Here is a 19,114-nt window from a genome sequence, read left to right on the forward strand (position 1 = left end):
AAGTGTGTCACTGTAGGCTTTGTTATAGGTTATGATTACCAACAATGATTTTCCCCATGTCTGCTGGCTAAAGGATATGATTACCAACCATGATTTTCCCCATGTCTGCTGGCTAAAGGTTATGATTACCAACCATGAGTTTCCCCATGTCTGCTGGTTAAAGGTTATGATTACCAACCATGAGTTTCCCCATGTCTGCTGGCTAAAGGTTATGATTACCAACCATGAGTTTCCCCATGTCTGCTGGCTGAAGGTTATGATTACCAACCATGATTTTACCCATGTCTGCTGGCTAAAGGTTATGATTAACAACCATGATTTTCCCCATGTCTGCTGGCTAAAGGTTATGATTACCAACCATGACTTTCCCCATGTCTGCTGGCTATAGATTATGACTACCAACCATGGTTTTTACATGTCTGCTGGATTTAGGTTATAATTACCAACCATGATCTACCAAAGTCTGCTGGATATAGGTTATGATTACTGATAGTCATGATTCCCCCAGCTGTGCATGTAGACCAGTCATGCAGGAGTGTTGGACCAATCCTGTCCTTTTAGCTTGAATATTCAAAGAATAGTAGAGCTATTGGACTCTCCAGTACGTCGGCCTTCGCGTCAGCGTCCCGATTTGGTTAAGTTTTTGTATGTAAGCTGGTATCACAGTAACCACTTGTGGTAATGGATTGAAACTTCACACACTTATTCACTGTGATAAACTGACTTACCCTGCACAGGTTCCATAACTCTATTTTGCTTTTTTACAAAGCTATGGCCCTTTTTCAACTTAGAAATTTTTGGTTACGGTTTTGTATGTAAGCTGGTATCTCAGTACCCACTTATGGGAATGGATTGAAACTTCACACACTTGTTCAATATCATGATCTGACATGCACTATGCAGGTCCCTTAACTCTACTTCACATTTTTTCAAAATTATGCCCCTTTTTCGACAGCAGTTTTTGATTAAGTTTTTGTATGTAAGCTGGTATCTCAGTATCCACTTTTGGCAATGGATTGAAACTTCACACACTTGTTCACTGTCATGATCTGACATGCACTGTGCAGGCCCCTTAACTCTATTTTGCATTTTTTCAAAATTATGCCCCTTTTTCAACTTAGCAGTTTTTGGTCAAGCTTTTGTATGTAAGCTGGTATCTCAGTATTCACTAACGGGAATGGATTGAAACTTCACACACTTGTTCACTGTCATGATATGTCATGCAGTACATAGATTCAATAACTCTACTTTGCATTTTTACAAAATTATGCCTCTTTTTTGACTTTTGTATTTATTCAATTGACAAGGCTGTTGATTAGTTGAGCGTTGCTGTCCTCCCGACAGGTCTTGTTATATGCCCGAACGGACGTATCATGTTATGACACCAATGTCCGTCTGTTAGCAATTTTGTGTTCGCTCTGTAACTCTTGAAAGATTTTGAAGAAACTTGACACAAATGTTCACCACATCGAGACGACATGCAGAGCGCATGTTTCGGATGGCTCGTTTCAAGGTCACACTTATGGGTCAAAGGTCATACCTTTGGGCGTATATTGCTCTGCATTGCAGTGCTCTCGTTATATTTTCAGTTCATTCCAAATCATTCTTTGAAAAATTTCAAGACTGGAGAACTGGATACATAAATGCCTATTCTAAACAAATGACAATTACAAACAAAATGACACAGTATATTATTGGTCCAATTCAACAATATTATTCATGACAAATTAACATTAACATAGTATGCAAACAAAAATATTAGTATTTATCATATAATTAACATCAAAGTAAATATTACCTCTACGAAATAAATACACGATGGCATATCGTAAAATTGTTGTTTAAATTAGGTGAGCAAAATGAGGTATAAATAATCATTACTGTAAGCTGTGTAAATCTATTTCTAGCCTTTTATGACCATAAAAAAGCAGTGCCCACATAACAAGGCAGTCTGAAGTCACTTTCTTTGAATAATCTATAACTAGTAGATGTCCTAATTTTCCAATTAATCTAGCAAGAACACAGTAAACATAATGGAATTTAGAAAAACTTGAAATTGATAAAAAATCTAAATGTACAATAACTGGAAATCAATTAAAAGTTTTAAACATGGTTACAGAGGTATCTGTCCACTGATGATTTTCTTGAATGCCATTTCATATATAAACAGAACAAAAACCGAGTCTGAACTCATGCTGTTTATTTTAGTTTGGGAATCAGCTAGGGTTTCCATATACAAGCTGAATTTCAATTTGAAATTGGATGAAAGTGTGTAAATAACCAACTTGTGCAAAACATGACCATTTTGGACTTTTCAGAACAAGTTTGTTGACCCGACTAGGATTCCATTGTGAATGTTTTAGTTTACTGTGAAATCATTTTTATTCGCGTAGGACAAATTTTCGTGTATTTTGCGCTAGGACCGAAGCGCGAATTAAAGAACGCACTATTATTATTTTTAGCTCGACTATTCGAAGAATAGTCTAGCTATTCTACTTACCCTGGCGTTGGCGTCGGCGTCACAACTTGGTTAAGTTTTTGCATGCAAGTACATACAGCTATCATTTAAAGGCATATAGCTTTGAAACTTATTTATTCTTTTTCTAGGTCAATTACCAACCTTACTGGGTCAAGTTCCATAACTCTAACATGTATTTTGAGCAAATTATGCCCCCTTTTGGACTTAGAAAATTCTGGTTAAAGTTTTACATGCAAGTTACTATCTCCAAAACTAATGCAGATATTGAATTGAAACTTCACATGTGTCTTCGGGGTTATAAAACTAGTGGTAGCACCAAGTCCCATAACTCTGACCTTCATTTTGGCCAAATTATGCCCCCTTTTGTACTTAGAAAATTTTGGTTAAAGTTTTGCATGCAAGTACATACAGCTATTACTAAAAGGCATATAGATTTGAAACTTATTTTTTCTTTTTCTAGATCAATTATCTACCTCACTGGGTCAAGTCCCATAACTCTGACATGTATTTTGGCCAAATTATGCCCCCTTTCGGACTTAGAAAATTCTGGTTAAAGTTTTGCGTGCAAGTACATACAGCTATTACTAAAAGGCATATTGATTTGAAACTTATTTTTTCTTTTTCTAGATCAATTACCTACCTCACTGGATCAAGTCCCATAACTCTGACATGTATTTTGAGCAAATTATGCCCCCTTTTGGACTTAGAAAATCCTGGTTAAAGTTTTACATGCAAGTTACTATCTCCAAAACTAATGCAGATATTAAATTGAAACTTCACATGTGTCTTCGGGGTTATAAAACTAGTTGATAGAATCAAGTCCCATAACTCTGACATGTATTTTGAGCAAATTATGCCCCCTTTTGGACTTAGAAAATCCTGGTTAAAGTTTTGCATGCAAGTACATACAGCTATTACCAAAAAGCATATAGCTTTGAAACTTATTTATTTTTTTCTAGGTCAGTTACCAACCTCACTGGGTCAAGTTCCATAACTCTTAACATGTATTTTGAGCAAATTATGTCCCCTTTTGGACTTAGAAAATTCTGGTTAAAGTTTTACATGCAAGTTACTATCTCCAAAACTAATGCAGATATGGAATTGAAACTTAACATGTTTCTTCGGGGTTATTAAACTAGTTGATAGCATCAAGTCCCATAACTCTGATGTGCATTTTGGTCAAATTATGTCCCGTTTCGAACTTAAAACTCTTTTGATATTTAACATTTTGGGTAATAATTTCCTGCTTCTGTGACAATATTTCGAATAGTCGAGCTTGGCTGTCTTACGGACAGCTCTTGTTAACTTTATTTTTCATTTCTAAAATAGAAAATGCGCGAATTAAAGCCCGTGCGAAACAGTCCTTTTTCACATTGCGCAAAATTTCATGCCAGCGAATTTAAATGATTTTACAGTATGTGAAATGACCCGCTGATCACAATGCATTCTAAATTTTTTTTCGGTTCAGTTTCAGAACGATGTCCGCATATTGCTAAAGTGGTCTTAACTTTTTGACAAAACTGTCGTGTATTTTTTTTTTGTAATGATAAGTATCAATAAAGAAAAGAAAATCCAACAACATGTTCAAAAACTGTTGAAATAGAATTAGAATGAACCTTCAATCACACATCTGAATAAAGTAAATAGTTACATCGGTCATTTTTACTCATGTACATATAAATAACAAGAGGGCCAAGATGGCCCTAGGTCGCTCACCTGATAAACACACCATAACAGTGTAAACATGTTTGACATAGTGATTTCATGGAAACAAATATTCTGACCAATTTTCATTAAGATTGGATCAAAAATGTGGTATCTTAAGTGTAAACAAGTATTTTCTTGAATTTGACCTAGTGACCTAGTTTTTGAGCTAAGATGACCTATATTCGAATTTGACCTAGATTTGATCAAGGCAATCATTCTGACTAAATTTCATCAACCTCGATTAAAAAATACAGCCTCTATCGCATACAAAACTTTTTTCTTTGATTTGACCTAGTGACCTAGTTTTCGACCCCTGATGACCCATTTTCAAAATTGGTCTAGATTTCATCAAGGTTATCATTCTGACAAAATTTCATGAAGATCAGTTGAAAAATACAGCCTCTATCGCATACACAAGGGTTTTCTTTGATTTGACCTAGTGACCTACTTTTTAACCCCAGATAACCCATTTTCAAACTTGGCCTAGATTTCATCAAGGTAATCATTCTGACCAAAATTCATGAAGATCAGTTGAAAAATACAGCCTCTATCGCATACACAAGGTTTTTCCTTGATTTGACCTAGTGACCTAGTTTTTGACCCCGGGTGACCCATTTTCGAACTTGGCCTAGATTTCATCAAGGTAATCACTCTGACAAAATTTCATGAAGATCAATTGAAAAATACAGCCTCTATCGCATACACAAGGTTTTTCCTTGATTTGACCTAGTGACCTAGTTTTTGACCCCAGATGACCCATTTTCGAACTCGGCCTAGATTTCATCAAGGTAATTATTCTGACCAAAATTCATGAAGATAAAATGAAAAATACAGCCTCTATCGCATACACAAGGTTTTTCCTTGATTTGACCTAGTGACCTAGTTTTTGACACCTGATGACCCATTTTCGAATTCGGCCTAGATTTCATCAAGGTAATCATTCTGACAAAATTTCATGAAGATCAATTGAAAAATACAGCCTCTATCGCATACACAAGGTTTTTCTTTGATTTGACCTAGTGACCTAGTTTTTGACCCCGGGTGACCCATTTTCGAACCAGGCCTAGATTTCATCAAGGTTATCATTCTGACAAAATTTCATGAAGATCAATTGAAAAATACAGCCTCTATCGCATACACAAGGTTTTTCTTTGATTTGATCTAGTGACCTAGTTTTTGACCCCAGATGACCCATTTTCGAACTCGGCCTCGATTTCATCAAGGTTTTCATTCTGACCAAAATTCCTGAAGATCAGTTGAAAAATACAGCCTTTATCGCATACACAAGCTAAATGTTGACGGACGACAGACACGCCGGACGCCGGACATCGAGCGATCAGAAAAACTCACCTGAGCATTGCTCAGGTGAGCTAAAAATAAATAATACTTCCATAATAAAGGAACAAGGAATGTCAAGAGGTCTAGTGATTAACCTATGGGCAAAGGTTATGCAAATATTTGCTGAATTTCAAGATACCTGATGAATATATACCGGTAGTTACAGAAGAGCACAATAAAATCAATGAATAATAAATATACAACTGAAATAAATTTCAAAATAGACTAGATTGAGATTTTTTGAACAAAAAATCTATGTATTTTTCCCATGTATTTAATTTTATTAAGACAGTATGTTTTCCCATGTATGTAACTTTAGTAAGGCAATATGTTTTCCCATGTATGTAACTTTATTAAGGCAGTATGTTTTCCCACGTATTTAACTTTAGTAAGGCAATATGTTTTCCCATGTATTTAACTTTATTAAGGCAGTATGTTTTCCCATATATGTAACCTTGGTAAGGCAGTTTTTATTCTGACCCGCCTGCTTAGCTCAATAGGGAGAGAGCTGATCTATGGATCGTGATGTTGCGAGTTCGATCCCTGGGTGGGCATATGTTCTCCCTGATGATTTGATAAAAGACATTGTGTCTGAAATTATTCGTCCTCCACCTCTGATTCATGTTGGTAAGTTGGCAGTTTAATACTTGCGGAAAACAGGTTAGTATTGGTATAGACTTCCTATAACTTCCTGCTGTTACACAACTGATACACTGTTGAAAAACGGCGCTGAACCCAAAGCAAACAAAGTTTTATTCTTGGAAATGGAACGTTGAATTAAATGTTTTCTTATTATAGAAAAACAGGCACTGAAAACTATCAAGGATGCTATAGTTTACGTTATGTATAAGGTTAAAGACATTATTGAAATCCTACAAATAGTACAGGTGAAGTAGTTGTGAGAAATTTACTAAAATAAAAAATGACCTTCAAAGGGCCATAACTCTGCAAAAAATAATCATAGTAGACCATGCCAAAGGTCTGCATAACTAGATTTTATACCAAACTTTTGTGATGTTTCATTGAATTCTGGCAAGAAGTGTTGGAGTTTAAGTGTGGACAAGAATCTCTATATATGCTTTTAGGTAGAAGAATCAAAAGGCAATAACTCAAGTGTAAAATCTTTTAACCATAAAACTTCTTTTAAATGCAGAATAACGTTTGCTATTGATCATTCCTGCAAAGTTTCACTGAATTATGACCAATAGTGCACCAACAGTAAGAGTAGTTTGGACACATTTTATTTAAAAACAAGAGTGCAAGAATGTCACAATATACGCCCGTCACAGCAAATTTCTTTACTCTAGCACCTGTATTTGCAAATGGAATTTTAATTTTGTGGTAATTTTTGTAATAACTAAGTGTTTTGTTTTTCTTAGTCCACAAAAAAACTCCTTACCAGGTAGAGATACCTTAAAATACACCTAAAATTGGAAAGTAACATCTATGTTGTACCACAGAAAAGTGGTCTTGGTTTTTCCCTACGCTCAATTATAAAAAAGTTACAATATAAGTTATTTATAGTAACAACTAAGGGAAGTTAATCTTAAAAAAAAAAAAAAAAAAAAAAAAAAAAAAAATCAAAAAAAAAAAAATGTAAGTCCTCACAAAAATCTTTACCAGGTAGAGACTGGTCAAAATACACCTCAAAATTGGATGTAGCATGCATGTTGTACTACAGAAAAGTGGTCTCGATTTTTCCCTACGACTAGTAATGAAAAACTTACAATATAAGCTATTTATAGTAACAACAAAGGGAAGTAATTCTAAAGAAGGGAACTGCACATGACACTTCGTCTCATGATGATGTATAATTGTGTCAAGTTACATCAAAATCCCTCCATGCATGAAGAAGAAATGCTTCGGACAAAGTCATTCTTGTATCTGACCTTTGGCCTCTAGGTGACCTTGACCTTAGACCTAGGGACCTGGTTCTTGCGCATGACACTACGTCTCGTGGTGGTGAACATTTGTGCCAAGTTATATCAAAATCCCTCTATGCATGAAGAAGAAATGCTCCGGACAAGGTTTTCATTCTTGTATCCTTTGACCTCTAAGTGTGACCTTGACCTTAGACCTAGAGACCTGGTTCTTGCGCATGACACTCCGCCTCATGGTGGTGAACATTTGTGCCAAGTTATATCAAAATCCCTCTATGCATGAAGAAGAAATGCTCCGGACAAAGTTTTCATTCTTGTATCCTTTGACCTCTAAGTGTGACCTTCACCTTAGACCTAGGGACCTGGTTCTTGCGCATGACACTCCTTCTCATGATGATGAACAATTGTGCCAACTTTCATCAAAATCCCTCTATGCATGAAGAAGATATGCTCCGGACAAAGTCATTCTTGAATTTGACCTTTGACCTCTAAGTGTGACCTTGACCTTAGACCTAGGGACCTGGTTCTTGCGCATGACACTCCGTCTCATGATGGTGAACAACTGTGCCAAGTTTCATCAAAATCCCTTCATGCATGTAGAAGATATGCTCCGGACAAGGTCTGTGGACGCCGCCCACCCGCCCGCCAGGGGCGTTCCCTTAATACGTCCCGTTTTTCAAACGGGCGTATAAAAATACCTGTCAGGGGCAGTAATTATGCAAAACACATTCTAAGGGATACGTGCTAACGATATGCAAATCTAGGCTTCATACCAAAGACTCCTATGAAGTTTCACTGAAATCTGGCCAATTTTCATTCAGTCCGGTGTCTCTATAATGTGACTGGGTGGGGTATCATGCCACGTGTCTACAGCGTGATATTCCATAGAGGCAGCACTATAAAGTTGGGCATTGTGCTCACTGCTACAAGTAGACACCATCGTTTATATGACTGAAAAAGACGTTTAACCCGAACAGACACACACACAGAGAAGCTTGAACAAGCTGAATGCAGGCAGATGGCAAAGGCAAAAACAGTAAACTGTTTTGCATGATACTGGGAGCCTTAATAATCAAGCAAGTAAGTTTAGAAACAAAATACTAATTAGAAATGCTATTACTCTTATTAGATGGAAAAAGATCAAGTGTACAGTCAAAGTTTTGTGCATGCAAATTTTATTATGTCTCCCACCACACAGTGATGTGGGAGACATATTGATTTACTCCAGTCTGTGTCTGCACTCTAAGTCGAACATTTCTCATCCGATCTTCAACAAACTTCAACAAAATGTGTCTGCCAATAAGTGCTCGGCCAAGTTCAATAACTTGCCAAATCGGCCTAGGCACTTCGGAATTATGGCCCTTGAATTACCAAAAACACTCAGATTTCTGGCACAGTTTTGCCCCTAAACTGGCGCCTATACTACTAGTAGTATAGGCGTCCTTTTGGTGTCATGAAAGCGCATGCACATGTGGATTAAGTAAACAGTATATAAAGACTGACTTACTACTTAGATGATTAGGCAGTTATGGAAGACATGCGCTTTTCTCAAAAGCATCTCTAGTTGATCATTTGATATTAATTGTCCTAAAAAATTCATTAAGTAGTAGAAGTGTATTTTTCGTAAACTAAATTTTTCTGATTTGACCATTAAATACTGGATAACTTTTGCCGAAAGGTAATTTTGATTACATTTATCACAAGGTATGTATACAACTTTCTTATCTCAAAACTTCGGCTAGAAGGCATTTTCAAGTCCCGTTCCGAAAACGCGTGCATAAAATATCAATTTGTCGGATTTCAGTTAACCCGGAATAAAAGGCTTGGTCCATTGGAATTTGAAGTGTACTGTTTTTATCATTTTCATTCATTCATTCATTAAGTTCAACACATTCAAAATGTAGGATTCTTTTCATCACATATTAGTTTTCCTACTGAAAAACTGCAATTTCTCCTTTTCTCACTTAAAACAGACAAGTCCATCTGAAAAACATCTATACTTTAAACAAGATCAAGGTCAAGATGTTATAATACTAGACAAAGGGTAACATCAAACCTATGGCACTGACTTATTTTACAACCACAACTTCAAACATTTGATAATACTCATTTCAGTTTCACACAAAATGGACTTTTTCCCTATATACAATTCATATAATCACACTAGTAATTGATATCACATCTAAACATCAAATGAGCCACGCAATGAGAAAACCAAAATAGTGCGTTTGCAACCAGCATGGATCCAGACCAGCCTGCGCATCCGTGCAGTCTGGTTAGGATCAAAGCTGTTCACTAACCGTTTCTCTAATTGCAATAGGCTTTGAAAGCAAACAGCATGGATCCTGACCAGACAGCACAGATATGCAGGCTGGACTGGATCCATGCTGGTTGCAAATGTACTATGTTGGCTTTCTCAAGGCGTGACTCATATCTTCATACACTAAATGAATACAACTATGTTTCCAAATAAATTATTTCAATGTTTTTATACATTTAGAAGGTTTGTGTTCTTAAAAACAGTGTGCGACATTAACTTTTTAGGCTACGGACTTCCAATTTTTTGTAACCTGACAGAATTTTTCGTAGACCCATCAATTTTTGCACAAGAATGATCAAGACTTTCATTCCAATATGTTTTATTTAATTTATTTTAATATAGTGCTGTAGGTTGGTAAATATTGATATATTTCAGATTATTTGGAATATTGTACGAGTTTTTCAGAACTGATTTCAAAATCTGAAACAGTGTTCACAAAATTGTGCAGAAAGTAAAAGACACAGAACGAGAGCAAAACAGCTTTGTAGACTAGAAATAGGTTGGAAAATATATAAAATAGATTTGATTTTTTTATACAGTAGACCGGAAATATAATGGATTCAAACTGTACAAATTTATCAAAATTTGAATTTCATTTGAGTACTAGTTTTCAATAAACAGGGCCATGGTGACAGAAAGAAGAACTATTCCGCAAAGAACAGACCTCTTTCTCATATTTTTCTCTTTATTTTGCCGTTAGTGTCAATGCTGTTGGCCTTTTGAATGCCTTTCCTGGCTGTGCCCCAGCAAAATATTTCAATCGATTCATTCTCAGCGCGCAAGTTGTTGTCATCTCTCAGGTACCCCAGTTAACTCCCTTGCAGCTGAGGTAGATTTTACAAATGTGTAAAATGCACGGAAACGGTGCAAATGTAAACATGATCTGCTGACGAGGGAACTTAGCAAAATGCGCTCATTTGCAATGATCGTTTTTGGTAAATTTATTCCTCAGAATTTTTCATAGCCCGACGGGTTAGGTCTGCTGATTTTCTGTTGCCCGAGCCGATTTTTCATAGCCATTGGCGATCGGGTTACCATTAATGTTGCACACTGCTTAAAAATCACAAGTAAAGTGGATTTCAAATTAAAATGTTTTCAAACAAGACGAATTTTTTCAGACAAGATGTTTTTAAAACTGGATTAAGTCATAAAACCTGTCAGACAATCAGGGTTTTATAATTAGTCTGAATTTGGTAAAAGTTTCTAGGTTTTAAAACACTAGTTTTCTTGGAGTATATCATGAACATAAGTTTCAGGGTTTTATAATACAGGAAGTTTCCTATAATCTCACTGTTTTTGTTTTTTTTAAAACATCTGTATGAGCAGCAGATGTTTATTATGATATAACATTTTCAGACTATTTTCATAAAGTTATTTTAACAGATTTGAAGGAATTATGTCACACCACTGTCTAATAAATGTCCACTCTTCCACCGATCGAGGTAATTTTTGATTGGTATAATCATCACAGTTATATCATCAAAGGAACCCATTCCCCCATTCTTTTTCTTCCAGCCTTGACCCGTAAAGTGTCCCCTTGCATCTGACACAAGTTCCTGAGCAGCTATTGTATATCTGAAATAGGAGAAACAAACTATGATATCAAGCTGATCCTTAACTATGCCATTCATAGTGTAAGTGTTTCAGAAAGTGTTCAGAATCCAATCTACTTTACATGCCTGAATAAAATGCTGTTAGGAGACATCCAAAGTCAGTGATAAATTTTTATCCAATTTCGCTAAATTTGTTCAATATATGTATACTTATCAAATAAAGCCTTTGAGTGGTTTGTCACCTGTTGTATAAAGGGTTCAGAGTTTAAATGCCCATTTAACCATGAGGGTGTTAGTAGTAAAATATCTAAGCATATGAAATTTGAAACGAAGTAAATTAGAAGACCCTTGATTGCTTTCCCTCTTATATGATTATTGAAATATTTTGAAAAAAAATCATGCTGGACTTCATTTTTCCGAGTATGAATGAACACTTACCAGTCTGTATGTCAACCATTGTTTAAGAAATAATTTATAGCAAAAGAGTGTTTTTACACTATTTATGCATAATGGGCAGTTATACATCGGGCATAATTTTAAGAGGGCGCAGCCCGGTTGAAATTATTTGTAGGACGTATTACCGCCACAATGTATAAATAGTGTTAAAACACGATTTTGCTATAAATTATTTCGATTCTCATACGCCCTTAATCTAAAACAGTAGATAAAATATAGTAGCACTCTTTCTTGGTCACAGCAAAAACATGACATCACCACACGTTAACGTGACGTTTTTCTAGCGTAAGTCGAGCATACTAGAATGCAGAATATACATAGCTTCAAATTCTTCTCTGTTTAACTGGCAATTAAATTAAGCCATGTTTGAATACTACTGTAAATAAGATTACTGGAGACCTCAAGGGTATGAAAAATTGCTCGAGTAATCTAGGTTTTCAAGTGAACCAAACATAGGAAATTTAATGTAATTGACCGGGTACTAAATGAATTCCTCATGTCAGCCCAGGTGCAGTGAGCAATGTTCTACTGTATTTTAACTCACAAAGAATAGGCCAGATAATTTTTTTTTCTTCAATTCTGACTGAGCTATATGGCATATTGTTACTTTTTCAACTATATTTTTGCCAGAGTTCTTAAATAAGAACAAGTGCTTGCTTAAAACAGCTTTTTGACAACTGATAACTCCAACATTTCCTATGTTTGAAGACAATGGTCATGAACAAGAAAATATATGAACATTTACTTCTCAGTGTGTATTGTAAAGCAGCCAATCTAAATTTGTTTTTTGATTGTTCAATGCATGTCAACAGCTTTTCCTTTATTCATCAATCAGTTAATCTAACCAATGCTTCCAGATTTTGTATTAGTACTCTGCAGTTCTATCCTTGTAACTGACAACTTCCTCATGTGACTTAGAGCCAAAGTATGAATGACAAACAGTTAAACTTGCCTTAGCAGTCATCTGTTTTAAGCAGCCAGTCAGATAACCTCCCAAACTGACTTTTGTTTGTAGTTTGTTTTGGGTTTAACGCCACTTTTCAACAGTATTTCAATTATGTAACGGCGGGCAGTTAACCTAAACAGTGTTCCTGGATTCTGTTCCAGTACAAACCTGTTCTGTATAAGTAACTGCCAACTTCCCTACATGAATCAGAGGTGGAGGACAAATGATTTCAGACAGAATATCTTTTATCAAATTGTCACAAGAGAACATACACCTCGCCTGTGGGTCAAACTGTCGACCCTGTTTAACTTTTATAAAGCCAGATAGTGTAGCTCCCATTAATACAGACTTGACTGTGTTATCTTTTGTCATTCACCGTCGAGAACATTTCCCTCCTTCAGGTACCAAATATTTCATTTTCCCATTCATACTATTGTTTTAAATCGACTGAGCTATCCTGGCAGGACCACAGTCTATGACTACAAATGCAGCCATCACCAGAGGAAAAGCAAGTGTAAAGGATTACTTTGTTAAATCAGTTTTGTGACAGGATGAGAATTCTTTATGTACAATATCGGCAGCTTCTTGGTTTGTGGTGACATCCCATAATCCATCTGTGCCAAGAATTATCACATCATCCTCTGTCCACTGATGTTCTTCTAGATCTATTACACGCACCTATATAATAAATAGCCAAGTTAAATAATCATAACTAAGTTAACAAATGAACAAAATTGAGAGAGGACCAGACAAAAATACTATAAAGTTTAGTGATGCTCCATCAAGCAGTTGATGAGAAGAAGTCATTTTAAGTTTATTTGTTAGGTTTAACGTTGCACAGACACAATTATAGGTCATATGGCAACTTTCCAGCTTTGATAGTGGAGGAAGACCCCAGGTGCCCCTAAGTGCATTATTTCATCACTGGTGGGCGCCTGGGTACAACCACTGACCTTTCATAAGCCAGCTGGATGGCTTCCTCACATGAAGAATTCAACGCCCCTAGTGAGGCTCGAATGTACATCGATGAGGGGCAAGTGATTCAATGCTATTTTTAAATTGAAATTTAATTGAAGAACCTGCATACTCTCCAAATAACCAACCATTTGAAAGTTGGATTTCATGAAACAATTTCTTGCTCTTTGAATGTTAACACAAATCTATTTTTTGTGACTGACAGATGGATTGACATCCATGGATATCCATGTACCAAGTTTCCTGTAAAAATGCTTTGCACTTAAGTTGTGACAGAATCCACAAAATGTGACTGACAGGACAGACTGGCAGATGAATAGACAGACAAACAGAGAAAATTAAGTAATGTGCGTGTTCTCTACATTGTCCTCTACTTACTTACCAAATTTCATTAAAAATCATGCACTTTCTTAGTAGGATCCTACTTGGCCATTTTTCTCTCATTTTCTTGCAATAGCCATATTGTACTTTTAAAGTTATCACAGGATCCCACTTTGTGTGACTGACTTAGTGACTGATGGACGGACAGACAGGGTTTGATGTTAACCATAAATCCCTTTTGATGAAACACTGGTGGGGAACTAAAAACCAAGCATGGCATATGAATGATGTTCCAGACAATTTACCTCTGGTTTACATGAAAAAAATGGTTTAATTTACCTCTGGTTTACATGAAAGGAATGGTTTAATTTACCTCTGGTTTACATGCAAAAAATGGTTTAATTTACCCCTGGTTTACATGAAAGAAATGGTTTAATTTATCTCTGGTTTACATGAAAAAAATGATTTAATGTACCTCTGGTTTACATGAAAGGAATGGTTTAATTTACCTCTGGTTTACAAGCAGAAAATGGTTTAATTTACCTCTGGTTTACATGAAAGAAATGGTTTAATTTACCTCTGGTTTACATGCAAAAATGGTTTAATTTACCTCTGGATTACAGGAAAGAAATGGTTTAATTTACCTCTGGTTTACATGAAAGAAATGGCTTAATCCAAATTGAAGAGTCAAACACGTACAGGTCATGGTCACCAAGTCCGCGAGTTACACCTATAGTGCCCATTACACGAGCCTGAAATATCATTGGGGGAAAAACATGAACAGTATTGCATGAAATGTTTCAATACATAGTTCTAAATTAATATTTTTCGATATCAAATAAACACAACAGCAACGCTAAACTATTCAACAGCCTTGTCACTATAGAATGTTAATTGAATATAAAAGTCAAAAAGAGGCATAATTTTGTGAAAAAAAAAAAACAACCCAGAGCTATTGAACCTGTTAAATGCATGTCAGCTCATCACAGTGAACAAGTCTGTGAAGTTTCACTCCATTCCCATTTGTGGGTACTGAGATACCAGATTTCATACAAAAACTTAACCAAACAAAAACTTCATCAAAATTGTGAAGTTTTAGTCTATTCCCACAAGCAGTTACTGAGACACCAGCTTACATACAAAACCTGCACCAAACTGGGACACTGACACCAATGCAAACGAATGGGTGATTGCAACAGCTCTATCTATTCTTTGAATAGTCAAGCTAATGAGAGAATATCTAAGGTAATCTGACCAACCGTGTCAGACTGCATTCCGATTTACTCCATCATGTCTCTAATTTTCTTTGGCTTCAAAGGTTACACTTTGGCTTCAAAGGTTACACAGACTGTTTAAGAGTTTGACCCCTATTTATCTTGAAGCAACACTGCTGATCATGAGGAGCAAATTATTTTTTTCAACAAAAGCCATTATCAATTTCCATAATGGCTATATCAAATATATACAGATATATTTTCATAAACGAAACTTGGGAGTAATATAAACCAAAGCACATGAGAAACGGTCCCAACAGTCCATCAATGACCCTGGAATTATTGATGACTTCACTTCAAACTGATAAAATGAAGAGGGATATGGTAGCTATATAACCCATACATGTCAAGTTCCCAGAACAATTTTCCAGGAGATATCAGTTGAAAATCCAGGAGATTTGATGAAAATCCAGGAGTTTTAACGACCAGCATTTTTTAGGAAATTTTAGGTCGAATATAAAACTTAAAACAGATTAGATCTAAACCATATCCTTTCTGACTTGATTAATTGATTTGGGCAATGGTTTCAGGGGTTGTAATTTGCATTTTATCCTTATTATACTGGACACTATTAATTCTGCCTTTGAGACCAGTGCAGGTCATGATCAGCCTGCACATATCTGAAGTCTGTTTATGATCTGCACTGTATGCCATTCAGTCAGTCATCTCTTTAAACAGTTAATGGTACTGTCCAAATTGAAAGATAGGCAAGTTCATTATAGAAATTTAGCAGGGTAAGGGTTAAAACATTCTTTTCAAAAAAGTATTGATTTAAATTTATTCAATTATTATCTTTTAATAAGCAGAGGAATTGATGAACTAGCACATCTCTTTCTATTTCATGTAGTATAGTATCCAGTGAATAATCTGCAGGTCTTTTTGACATTCCTAGAATTTTAGTCCATGAGCAGTAGCTAAAATAGATTGGAAATGAATCAATTTTTCACCATTTTGACTTTATTAAAAAATTAGTGTTAGTGTTTTTACTCAATAAAAATACAAAATCATAGCTGTTAAAAAATGTTTTAACCTATTTCAAAGAAGTATAAAATACACAGAATGGCAACTGGCTGTAATCTCGTGTGAGCTCATGTCAGAACGTGATTCGGCGTTATCTTACTAAAAACAAACATCGGCGAGCATGGAGTTACAATTTCGTACCTTTAAAACTACATTTAAAATACATGTTAGCTTCTAAAACAAAATTAGCTTAATTTGAAATGGTCTTAAGATACGAAGTACACGTTTTTTTTTGCCATCGAAAGAAGCGTGGTCATACGGTGATAATTATTTTACCGATGAATAATTGCTTTCGCATACAAAATGGCGCGTGGAGAAAGCGCCACTTCCGGTAAACGAGATCTCGATTTTTTGTCACGGGAGGTTGGCGAGATTTGCTCTACATGCCTTTCAAGTTGCCAATCTATTTATTTTTATAGCTCTTTGCCTATATTTAGTTGTCGACACTTCTGCCATCAGTGGTAATGATTGCCATCACTCCAATTTATCTATTCAATTTCAAATGTACCCCTAAATATCTTTTCCCATCTAAATTATCCATATTATTATGTAAACTCGCCAATTAACACAATCTAAAAATAGCCCATATATACACAGGTTTACTGATGTCATCAGAGCGTGACCTTGCTAATCTAGTGATATATTACGTCAGCCTCAGTGTGTAATTAGTCATTTAATTTGATGCTTGGAATATTGGATTTAAACTTTAGCTTTTGCCCATTGGAATGTAAAAACTGTCTGGCTAAGGCTGGCACCTGTCCAAAATTACACTAAAGGTATGTTTATTATGGAAAAATGATTTTCCGGGAGATATTTAAGTTTTCCGTACGTCCGGGAAATTGGGTCTGAATCCGGAAACTCCCAGACTATCCGGGAAACTTGACATGTATGATATAACCCCTACAATATTGTTTTGTAGGTAGTGTGAACAGTATTTTTATGTGAATTCTATGGAATTTTTATATAGAGTAAAAATATTCTTGCTAATTATTATGTTCACAATGGTTTGAAAAGGAAGCCAACTTATGAAGTTTGTCAGAATAAAATTGCAAGAATGTCCTACTTAAATTGTATCACAAACTAATACTGGCTAGATCACCAAGAGAGCCAAATCTGACCAAAGAACTGAACAGAGATTTCTAAATCCGACCATAGAGTCATGATTCAAACAAATGAACAGAGATTTCCAATCTGACCATAGATTCAAGTTTCGAACAAATTGAACAGAGATTTCCAAACCTGACCACAGAGTCATGATTTGAACAAACTGAACAGAGATTTCCAAATCTGACCACAGAGTCATGATTTGAACAAACTGAACAGAGATTTCCAAAGCTGACCACAGAGTCATGATTTGAACAAACTGAACAGAGATTTCCAAATCTGACCACAGAGTCATGATTTGAACAAACTGAACAGAGATTTCCAAATCTGACCACAGAGTCATGATATGAACAAACTGAACAGCTAGAGATTTCCAAATCTGACCACAGAGTCTTATTTGTACAAACTGAACAATTCTCTAACTCCTTGCAGTCACATTTTTTAAGTTGTCAAAAATTCTTTCAGTAACTTTGAAAGACTTCTATAATGTGATAATTTCTTAACTATATTTACGTCTTTAACCTTTACCCTGCTAAATTTCTAAAGTGGACTGGTCTATCAGGGGTGTTCATTGAAAATTTACTAACTGAATAGCGACCAGTGCAGACCAAGATCAGCCTGCATGGACATCTTCAAGTCTTTTATTCAAAAAGTGCTGGCAGACTAACACACAAATGGTGAACCAGCGGTGACCACAACAACTCACCCTTGCGCTTTGAGCAGGTGAGCAAAGTAAATCTTGATATTGCTTATTGTATTTCATCTCACCTTTTTACCTTCCCCTGTTACAAGGGGAAATTTGAGATCATCTTCTTCTACTTTTTTATAACTCCTGAAATAAATAATCACTGAACATCAAACTACTACAGGTTTTGAGAGTTCTGCTAAACTTAAATGACATTTCTTATCTTTATTACTACTATCATTTAGGAACTTTGGATATCAAATATCATCATTTATGAATTTTGGATATCAAATATCATCATTTATGAACTTCAAATGTCAAATACTTTGAATGTCAAAATCATTACTTATAAACTTCGGATATCAAATATCATCATTTATGAATGTTGGATGTCAAATTTCATCATTTATGATATTTAGATATCAAATATCATCATTTAAGAACTTTGGATATCAAATATCTTCATTTATCAATTTCAAATGTCAAATATCATCACTTATGAACTTGGAATGTCAAATATCATCATTTATGAACTTTGGATATCAAATATCTTCATTTATCAATTTCAAATGTCAAATATCATCATTTAAGAATGTTGGATGTCAAATTTCATCATTCATGATATTTAGATATCAAATATCATCATTTAAGAACTTTGGATATCAAATATCTTCATTTATCAATTTCAAATGTCAAATATCATCATTTATGAACTTTATATACCAAATATCATTATTTCTGAACTTCGAATGTCAAATATCATCATTTATGAATGCTGGATATCAAATGTCATCATTTATGAACTTCACACATCCAGTATAACATTTATGTGTCAAGATAGATGAAAACAATAATGACATTAAAAGTATTTACTTACTTAATGGAGTGAAAATATGACTTTTTAATATAAAATAGATATTAAGCATTGAAAAACAATGAAAGCAGACAAAACCTGTTAAAAACATTTGTTAAAACCAATGTAGTGTTGATTTTACTAATCATTTCAACAGCATCTTAGATGTTTTACTTCTAGCCAAATGTTAAAATTTTGTTTTG

At 35.2% G+C, this 19,114-nt stretch overlaps 1 protein-coding gene across 1 annotated transcript in view; it reads right to left on the bottom strand.

Moving 5' to 3' along the window:
- Positions 1–1,672: 1,672 nt before the first annotated feature.
- The window catches only part of LOC123530250 (protein phosphatase 1H-like), a 34,439-nt gene continuing 16,997 nt past the window's right edge, over positions 1,673–19,114 (bottom strand). Inside the window, exons 8-11 of the mRNA XM_053522095.1 lie at positions 18,142–18,205; positions 14,620–14,727; positions 13,206–13,357; positions 1,673–11,299 (exon numbers count right to left, since the gene is read on the bottom strand). Of these exons, the coding sequence (XP_053378070.1) occupies positions 11,119–11,299; positions 13,206–13,357; positions 14,620–14,727; positions 18,142–18,205 (505 nt within the window). The 3' untranslated portion in view covers positions 1,673–11,118. The remainder of the gene's footprint in view (positions 11,300–13,205; positions 13,358–14,619; positions 14,728–18,141; positions 18,206–19,114) is intronic.

This window comes from Mercenaria mercenaria, chromosome 13, assembly GCF_021730395.1.
Source record: "Mercenaria mercenaria strain notata chromosome 13, MADL_Memer_1, whole genome shotgun sequence".
NCBI lineage: Eukaryota > Metazoa > Mollusca > Bivalvia > Venerida > Veneridae > Mercenaria > Mercenaria mercenaria.